At 34.4% G+C, this 10,390-nt stretch overlaps 2 protein-coding genes across 2 annotated transcripts; both read left to right on the top strand.

The window, feature by feature from the left end:
* On the top strand, positions 1-4,057 carry LOC116002232 (protein LIKE COV 2-like). The gene is made up of 7 exons (XM_031242324.1): positions 1-261; positions 1,460-1,512; positions 1,605-1,714; positions 2,242-2,409; positions 2,661-2,758; positions 2,935-3,061; positions 3,712-4,057. Exons 1-7 carry the CDS (start codon positions 109-111, stop codon positions 3,813-3,815), a joined length of 813 nt encoding a protein of 270 aa, XP_031098184.1. The 5' UTR covers positions 1-108; the 3' UTR covers positions 3,816-4,057.
* A 2,834-nt stretch (positions 4,058-6,891) lies between these two features.
* Positions 6,892-10,055, top strand: LOC116012903 (MDIS1-interacting receptor like kinase 2-like). Its single transcript, XM_031252575.1, has 2 exons — positions 6,892-9,223; positions 9,685-10,055. Exons 1-2 carry the CDS (start codon positions 6,892-6,894, stop codon positions 10,053-10,055), a joined length of 2,703 nt encoding a protein of 900 aa, XP_031108435.1.
* The last annotated feature ends 335 nt before the right edge of the window (positions 10,056-10,390 follow it).

Below are 10,390 nucleotides of genomic sequence, written 5' to 3'. Positions count from 1 at the left end.
TCTCCATGCGTGATTGCTTGATTTGAAATCCATTCATTTTGGATATTCCATTTCAGCCGGAAAATCCCCAACTCTCCGGATTTCCGAACACTAACGGTCCTTCAGAAAATGGCAGATGATAAGAAAGAGTCAACGTCGTCGTCGAGTTCGCCGCGCCGGAGCGACCACCACCACCACCATCTCCACCATCAGTTGGGGCAAGAAGATCCCGAAGATCCTGCTAAATCTCCTCCTAATTCCCCCAATTCCTCTACTCGCAAGGTTCTAAATCTCCGCTATATATATATCCGAAACTCACGCTTTTACGCATGTATTAATCAATTACCTTGATTTGCACCATCTCACTAGGATTAATAGTTTTCCTTTAGTGGCTAATAATTTCTGAACTCTTTATAGACAAAGAATTGTTCGTTAAAAAAAAATTAAAGGAAAATAGAACTTAATATAAAATAAAATGGAAGTTGAATATTGTGACCAGATTTATTATCTGACCAAGGAAGGACTTGGTGACTTGTGTTTACTCATACATTATAACGCTAAGAAAACTCTTGGATTTAATACTAGGCTGTTTGTGCACATCAAGGAAATAAGGAAGTACAACTTTTGTGCTGAAATTGCAACAATCTAATGAAATGTGTGTGTTTACTGAGGAATTCTCCATTTTTCTGGAGAGTGTAAACTGAATAAAAGAAAAAATAGAGAATATGTTTACTTGTACATTTGGATGTAAAAGAAAAGCAGATAATAGAGAAGGGAAAACTAGAGAAAGGAAAACTGAAGAAATGGAAACCTAGAATTGGAGTAAATGTGGCGTAATTTCCAATATTTCTTTCCTTTATTAAATATATTAATTTTTGTAGTTGAGGTGATGTGAATTCAAACAAAGTGAATCATTTAGGATTCTAGAAGGGAGGATGTACTCCTATTTACAAAGATGTTGTGTCTAGATCTTCTTCGTGATTGATTGTCTTCAGTTTAAAAGATTCCACTTGCACTTAAGTTTGCCTATGTGTGTTGTTGAATGTACCTGCTATCATTGACTAGAATGTGCTTAAAGCAATACAGGCCTTGATGCTTGTTGCACTTTTAGCTCTCAAAAGTTTCGTTAGGCCATTGACTATATCACGGACATGTATGCCTTTTGCTCTTAGGTTTTTTTAGCCTCTTTTTTTTTTTTTAAATGATTTCGCCTTGCCTTTGCAATCTTGCAGCTAACCAAAGGTTTTCTTGACATGACTATACATTAATGTATATTGCAATTCTACACTAGCAAGAATTAATGATGGTTTAGTATAGCATTAAATAATACAGTACTTCTGGGCTGGTAAACTTATAGAGAGAGATGGAGGAAAAACAAGTGGGCTGGTACACTTGGGCAGAATTGTAGCATCACTTGTGATCGTTATTGCTGCACTAGCTATTATGATAGTTACTATTATATTATTCTCGCTTGTTTCAGGCTTGCTATGCTGTTCTGCAAAGTTGGGTTTCCAAGAAGTTCATGACTGGATGGTAATGAGTTAGGCCAAGTAGGTCAAGTGCTCATCCCCTATACTGAAGTATTTTGTGTTCTAACTTTCTTTTCTAACTTTACCACTTTACAGTGTTGTTCTCTTCCCTGTGGCGGTTACTTTCTTCATTACATGGTGGTTTATTCAATTTGTTGATGGTTTCTTCAGTCCCATCTATGAAAGGCTTGGCATCAATGTATTTGGTGAGTCATAAGAATCAATTACCTTGCCACCATATCCTTTAAAATTTTAAATAGAGCACTACAATACATTACTTAAGATGCTTTTTTTTTTTTTTTTTGGTGTATTTCTTTCCATTGAGTAAATTATCAAAATGGTCCCTCGATTATAGTAATTTTGCCACTTTGGTCAATGACTTCTAGTTTTGTCCAATATCCTTGATCATCAAATTTGTATTTATTTTAGTCTTATGGAAGGCTACAATATATTTTAGTCTTATCAAAATGGTCCTTCGGAGGACTAAAATATGTTCAAATCTGATAAAACAACAAAAGAGTTGTTTGGGCCTGTGAATCTGGTTTGTCATGGATGTTTGATGTTTCCCTCTCTCTGCTTTGTTTTCTTTTCTTTTATTTATTTATTTATTTTTTTGGTATTGACGGTGATGTATTAAATTAGCACTTCCAGCTGATGCAATGGCTTCAAGCATGTGCTGCTGGTTGTTTGCAAACTGTTTCTCTTCCTTAAGTCCTTCTCTTTCTTTCTGCAGGACTTGGATTCATCACATCATTAATATTTGTATTTTTCATTGGTGTTTTTGCCTCATCATGGTTTGGTGCAACTGTCTTCTGGATAGGGGAATGGTTTATCAAGCGAATGCCCTTTGTAAAACACATATACTCTGCATCCAAACAAATTAGTTCTGCTATATCTCCAGGTTATTATCTTCATTTGACTTTTATTTTTCCGGAAACCTTAATGCACTTTTAAATGAACTAGATTAATTGAATTTCTACCTGTGTTAAGTGTGCCTTTTAGCATCCGTAGACCTCTGGTTGAAATGTAATATGTTCGGCTTCCCCTCACTTCCTCAGCGCTTGAAAGTTGCATATCTAAAGTTAGCTTTACAAGAAAATAGTTGCTTGTTTTATGGGTTTCCTTGGTTATTCTTTTGGTATTTTCGTACAGATCAAAATACCACTGCTTTTAAGGAAGTTGCAATCATCCGTCACCCCCGAGTTGGTGAATATGCGATTGGTTTCATAACGTCATCACTTGTTCTTCAGGTGCTTGCAACATCATGTATTTAGATTGTAGAGATAGTTACTCTCAAGTTGATTCCAATGAGCTTTAGTTCCTCTTTCTCGGGATACACGGACCCACTTGATATTTCTCGGTGTTTACTGTTTATGCTACTCGAATTGAAATATATGTCATCATAACTGTTTGAAGTTGATTGCAGACTCATAATGGCGATGAAGAGTTATGCAGTGTGTATGTCCCTACAAATCATTTATATATTGGAGACATATTTCTAATTAATTCCAAAGAGATCATAAGGCCTAATTTGTCTATTCGAGAAGGCATAGGTAATTCTGTTATCTTTCCTGTCTGCTGGCAGTAGTTTTACTAGATTGGTAAATAGAATGATTTATTGAACATATTCAAGAAGGATATATAGTAGTTTTATTGGGTATGCCAAGTTGCCAACCAAGTGTTAATACTTATAATATACACTAGTATTTTGTGCGAAAACTCATGCCCAATATTAAAACATTAATAAATACAAATAATTAAAATTTATAATTCGAATTATATTTACACAAATAATATATGTATTTTATACACACATATATGATTTACCATTAATAGAAATTTAATTAAAATATAATCAACCATTAAATTAATTATATAATGATTTTAATAAAATGATAATTAAAGAATAGGAAAAAGATATGATAGATATAGGTGTATGGTAATAATGATGGAGTTAAAATTAACGGTGTTATAACGGTGTAAGGGTAGTTTTGTATAACAAGAATGTAGTAGGGACATTTTTGTCTAATAACATTGAAGTGTACAAGATTTAAAGCAAAATGTATACATTTATTAGCATACAAAAAGAGGGACATAAATCAAGGATATAACCTTGATTGAGACTTATTATGTTTTTAGATTAGAAGTGTGATGGATTTGTGTTATCTTTAATTTGCTGAAGTTGTGTTGCCTTGCATTTCAGAGATCATTGTTTCAGTGGGAATGTCGATGCCTCAAATGATTTCTCCTATGGATACAATTACACGTCAGGACGAGAGGATCCCTCTGAACAGAATGGTGAAGTAAATGAGAAAGTGAAGATCGATGTGTATTTTGTGATTTATATATACCACACTGATGTATTATTATTAGTTTTGAAGATAGGTATCATGCCGGTTATTTTGTTGGTATAGAATCAGTTGGGTGAGTGCTAATGTGTGTGTTTTTAATGGAACTCCGAGCTGGAGGAATTGTGTATAGGTACCAAATCATCATCAACATCTGAATATTTTGATCAATGCTTAAATCCTTTTTTAAAGAAATTTTCAGATGCTTGTCTCTAGCTATTAGCTTATTATTAGGGCACCTTCTCTCATTACAATATATATACTCTTATATATTTTTGGCTTAATAGTAGTGCTAATTTAGTAGAAATTGGCAATTTCAAACCGACTCACAACTTTTGTTTAATGCTTTACGTAGTATTTCTTTTCATTCTGCTTTTGGATTGTTAGTGGACGATATTAAAGAATTGGCATCGTTGATAAGTGATGTCAAATTCTGGTTTGTTAAGCGATCTGTGAATTGCGCTGCCCACATTGTTGCTCGGGAGGCCATTTCTGAGCCAGGTTGCGGGGAGTGGTTTGACGCCCCTCCCCCTTTTCTTGTTGATTGTCTTGACGCCCCTCTCCCTTTTCTTGTTGATTGTCTTGCCGTTGATTTAATGAATTAATTTTACACCCTCAAAACCCTCAAAAGAATTATGAAAGCATAGCAGGAATAGCTCAGTTGGTTAGAGCGTGTGGCTGTTAACCACAAGGTTCACGCCCTTTTTCTAGCGGATATTGTAAAGATTTTTTGCCAACTACTACTTCACAGGTTTAAGGCTTCTAGCGGAAATTGTAAATTTTCTTTGCCAACTACTAACTAAACTATCTGGATAGAGGGTAATATTAAACCAAAATGCCAGCCGCGCATTAAATCAAATTATATATTCTCTTCTTTATTTTCAGAGTCATTTTTTTTTTTGAAATTTGTTCTATATATACTTTTTAAAACATTTTTAGTCCAAAGAATCAAAGTTCCTAGATTCGATCTTAGGATTACCTATTTAGAATGATAACAGAGGTTCTTACATGGTAGTTGATTCGAAATTTTTTTAATGGACTACACAATTTTAATATTATATCATTACACACTTTAATAAATTCACCAATGAAAGGTCAATGCACTCGGTTGAATCGCCCTAATTCATTTGGATATTTGTTTCGAGTCAATGGTAGTGTCATTTTCTTCAAGTCAGAAGTTCACCCTTTGTGGCGGCTTGGGTTGTGGACACACACATTTTGATGCGATGCTTAATTAGCTTCATAGCTTGTATGCTTTCATACACTATAGTAAAATATGATGCTATCTCATCTTAATTCTTAACCAACCCCTACGCCCTAGCTTAACAATCATCAAATATGTTCATACTAATGCAATGTTTGGGTGATTGAAATTTGAAAACCTATAGCTACAACAGTAAATATATGTACTTACAATTGTAACTTTATAAACAAATAGTAATGTAGTGATTTTATATACCTAAAGTAAATAGTAATGACTTTATGCACATGTAGATTTATTAACAAAATTGAAAAAAAATATCTATACTAATGTTATTTAAAAGATTTCAATTAGAATTTGTAATAATATATTTTTATGCATTAATTTTATTTGTACAAAAAGAAAAAGAGAAAAATAAATTAAAGTTGGAAAAAATAGGGATGTTTTGGGAGCATATTGCTTCACGCACCTTGGTCGTCCGTGATATGATTATTGTATTATACGTCCCTATTTCTTTCTTTTTCGGTGATGAAGGAAACCTACAACCATTATTTAATGGCGTAAATTGGATAAACTTTTTACCATTTTTATATAATAACACACAAACCACGTAGGAGATGTAAACTACATTAGGAAGACAAGAGTTGTACATTTACTCGGTCATCTCTTCCGGGACGTTAAATGCTTCTATTTAGTTCAAGGGGATGTGGGTTCATTTAAGTGAAAGTGAGGTTTCTAAATTTTATTGTTATTTTATTTTTTGTAACATTGACAAGAGTTGAGGTTAGTGAGCCTAAATGAAGTCAGTCCAACACACATGAAGATCAGACTCGACTTGATATGACTTAGTTTAACATGATCGTTGGGGAGTGAGAGAGGGAGGCATTATTACATTAGGAAGATTTGTTTTTTTTTTTTAAATTTTTTTTGAAGCATTTACATATTTACATTAAGAAGATTATTAGAATATTATATTGAAAAATTCACTTAATTGTGTGTCATTTGTCTAATATAAATAGCTTACATTATGTAATAAGTGGGACATGCACATAGAGACAATGCAAGTATCAAAGTCAAAGAAAAAAATAGATATAAAGCTATGCAATAAATCTGACCAATCTATAATGGTGCATGCAATCAATGAACGCAAGATGAGAATTAGTCAAGGAAATTAAAGCAATAGAAATTTCCCCACAGGATTCTCATTAATTATATTAATTACTTCATTATTATCCGGCTGAACAACGTATAATACTAATGCAAATTGAATACATACTTGATACGACTTCGAGGCTGTATCGAAATATTATTTAGACTAAATCCCAGAATCTATATATACCTTGGCCTACTTGTTCCTTTTGCATTCACCCAGTAAAAACACTTTAATTTCTCCTCGTATGTCACAATGAGAAAGCCTGCATATAAACTATTATTGTTGCTTACTATTAAACACCTCCTATCCCTTCATCTGTCTTCTTCTTCTTTCCCTATTCCCAATACTACAAACACAAATCCATTTTTGCCTGCAAATAATTTGCAAGTAGGAAATGAAGCAGGTGCTCTTTTAACTTGGAAGTCCAGTCTTGATAGCAAAAGCCAAAAAGTACTTTCATCATGGGTTGGTAGCAATTCATGCAAATGGATTGGAGTTACTTGTAATAGAGATGGGAGTGTCATAAGTTTGAATCTTTCTGGTTACGATTTAAAAGGTACTCTTCAAGATTTGAATTTTTTGTCCTTGTTCCATTTGCAAATTATTGATCTTTCTAAAAATTCTCTCAATGGTAGCATTTCTTTTATTAAAGATATGCTCCACTTTCAAAATTTAACAACTATGTGTCTTTATAAAAATTGGTTTTCTGGTCCGATTCCTCATGAGATTGGATATTTAAATTCGCTAGTAGATTTGGAATTGAACTCGAACAACCTCATGGGTGAAATTCCTATTTCTATAGGGAACTTGCGAAATTTAAAGATTCTGCAACTCCACACGAATCAACTTTCTGGTCACATTCCTCAAGAAATTGGGTTATTGATGTCCCTTACTGATTTGGAATTGAACTCAAATAATCTCATTGGTCAAATCCCTACTTCAATTGGAAATTTGAAAATTTTAAGGATATTGTATCTCTCTGAAAATGGACTTTCTGGTAGCATTCCTGCTACCATTGGAAATTTGTCGAATTTGAGGACTTTGGCTTTATTTTCTAATCATCTCACTGGTCAAATTTCTTTCTCTTTAGGAGGCTTGACAAATGTAGAATCCTTTTTGCTCGATGATAATAAACTTTTTGGTCATATTCCCGAAGAAATTGGATTGTTATCCTCCCTTGTCGAACTATATGTGTCCTCAAATTTTTTATTTGGTCAAATACCTAGTTCAATTAGAAACTTAACAAAATTGAATAAGTTTAGTGTATTTATCAATCAACTTAGTGGCCGCCTTCCATCAGAACTAAATAATATTAGTGCAAAACTCATTTTTTTTCAAATAGGTGGTAATCATTTCTCAGGTCCTTTGCCAGAGAATTTATGCCTTGACAAGTCACTAACCTATTTCTCAGTTGTATACAATAACTTTAGTGGAAACATTCCCAAGGGCATAAAAAACTGCACAACCCTTCAAAGAGTTAGGCTTGAACATAACAAACTCTCTGGGGACATATCTGAAGATTTTGGAATTTATCCCAACCTAAATTACATTGATTTGAGTTCCAATAACTTCCATGGCCAGCTATCTTCAAACTGGGGTCTTTGTTCAAACCTAGCAGCTTTGAAGATTTCCAGAAATAGAATTTCTGGGAAAATCCCACCTGAACTTGCAAATGCATCCCATCTAGAATTTCTTGATCTCTCCTCCAATCAACTTGTTGGGAGCATTCCAAAGAGTTTTAGTACTCTACATTCCTTGGGTGTTTTAAAGTTGGATGGCAACAAACTGTCTGGCAACATTACATTAGGAATTGGGGAACTGTCTTTTCTCACTGAGTTGAACTTGGCTGCAAATAGGTTTATTGGTTTCATTCCAGAGGGCTTAGGAAGTTGTCAAAGGTTAACTGTCTTGAATCTCAATCAAAATATGTTTGAGGGTAGGATTCCTTATGATATAGGAAGCTTGCAGTTCCTTCAAACTCTTGATCTCAGTCAAAACATGCTAACTGGCAAGCTACCACAACAGTTTGGAGGATTAATATACTTACAAAGCCTGAATGTTTCACACAATAAGTTGTCAGGCTCCATCCCGTCAAGCATGGCTCAATGCTTAGGTTTGGTTTCCATTGATGTATCCTATAATGAGTTGGAAGGAACGCTCCCAGACAACAAAGCATTTGAAAATGCTACATTTGAATCCTTAAGAAACAACAAAGGTTTGTGTGGCAACATTGCTGGTTTGAAGCCATGTTCCTCTGGATCTCCCAAAAAGAAGACAGATCAAGGTCACAACACAAAAACTTTGGTCTTAATTATAGTGATACCGATTGGCTTTGTTGGTGTTGTTGCGATGGTTGTTGTTGTCATATGGTTGATTCCATTAAGAAGGTGCATCAAAGAAATGCCAAGGGCATCAAGAGAAAATTTGTTCACAGTATTGAACTTTGATGGGAATATTGCATATGAAAGCATAGTAGAAGCAACAGACAACTTTGATTCAAGATACTGCATTGGGATGGGAGGATCTGGAAGTGTATTTCGAGCTGAGTTATCCAATGGTCAGGTGTTTGCAGTAAAAAAGTTGAATGAATCCATACAAGGAGATGGATCTCGGGACTTCAAAAGTTTTTCAAATGAGATTCGCAGTCTAAGTGAGGCGAGGCATCGGAATGTTGTTAGGTTGTATGGTTTTTGCTCTCATGTGCGACATTTATTTCTAGTTTATGAGTACTTAGAAGGTGGAAGCCTTGCACATGTACTTAGCCATGATGAAAAATCAATAGAATTGGATTGGTTTAAGAGGGTGAATGCTATTAAAGCTGTGGCGAAAGCATTATCATACATGCACCACGGTTGTTTCCCTGCCATTGTTCACCGAGACATATCCAGCAAGAATATTCTTTTTGACCATGAATACGAGGCTCACATATCTGATTTTGGCACGGCTAAATTCTTGAATTCTAATTCGTCGAACTGGACTTCGTTTGCTGGAACATTTGGCTACACTGCTCCAGGTATTTATTATATATACTAATCTTTTTAATTATTTGATTGTCAAGGGAAACATGCGACCACTTTATATCAAAGAGTGTGCATTGTGTAAACTCTTGCATTGCGACTCTAGTTATTATTGAACCACATGGAGGTAAAGCAGCCTAAGTTGCTCATAATTGACCGACTCAAATCAAAAAAGGCAAATCCTACGAGGAGTCAAACTTATAGCATTTTAGTTATCAAGTAAAAACCTAACCAACTTAATTGGGGTTTCTCTAATCTTTTTTTGTTTGTTTGTTTTTTTTTTTTTTGAGTACTATTGACCTTGCTACCTGTAGTATCTGTCCATATACACTTTCTTAACCTACTAAAGCCCAACGAGTCAATATCGCCCCCAATTTTTGGATCTCTAATCTTTTTAATTATATAAACTTCACAATTAAAGACCCAATTTTTATTCTGGTTTTGATTTTATTTGTAGAGTTTGCTTACACAATGGAGGTGAATGAAAAGTGTGATGTGTTCAGTTTTGGAGTGGTAGCTTTAGAAGTGATTATGGGAGGACATCCAGGTGACCTTGTTGCATCCATTTCATCATCTTCGTTGTCTGAAAACCAAAACCTTGTTTTGAAAGAGGTGTTGGACCCTCGACCATCAAGTCCTGGGAAACATGAAGCGGAAGAATTGGTTTTGATTGCAAAGATAGCATTTTCATGTCTGAATTTCAATCCAGGATCTCGGCCAACCATGTTCCAAGTTTCTACATTGTTGTCCAAGAAAATGCAACCTTCAGACTTGTTCCCTTATATCACACTTTGCCAATTGTTTGGTCTTGAAATTCCCACTCCCTGAATACAACATTAATCTTAATTAAGTTGCATACTATATATATGTAATCAAGAAAATTTCTAAGCTCTATGAAATGGAAATATGTTTTTTAATTGTTCATCAAATTTATTGATGGTGAATGTACCAGTTGCATAAGTTGTGTTCTACCCAATTAACTCCAACGTCACATTTCATACATTTAATCTTTAGAGATAGGATTATACATTTTCGCACCTCTTACATTCAAAATTTGAACTCCTTTTTAGGGAATATTCTAGCTCATTTTAAAAAGAAATTGTATATATACTAGTGTAAATTAGGGGGCGGGCAGCTGCTGCATTGGTAAATAGAAAAGATTT

This window comes from Ipomoea triloba, chromosome 1 (assembly GCF_003576645.1).
Source record: "Ipomoea triloba cultivar NCNSP0323 chromosome 1, ASM357664v1".
Taxonomy (NCBI): Eukaryota; Viridiplantae; Streptophyta; class Magnoliopsida; order Solanales; family Convolvulaceae; genus Ipomoea; species Ipomoea triloba.
This window is presented reverse-complemented; position numbering and strand designations above follow the sequence as displayed.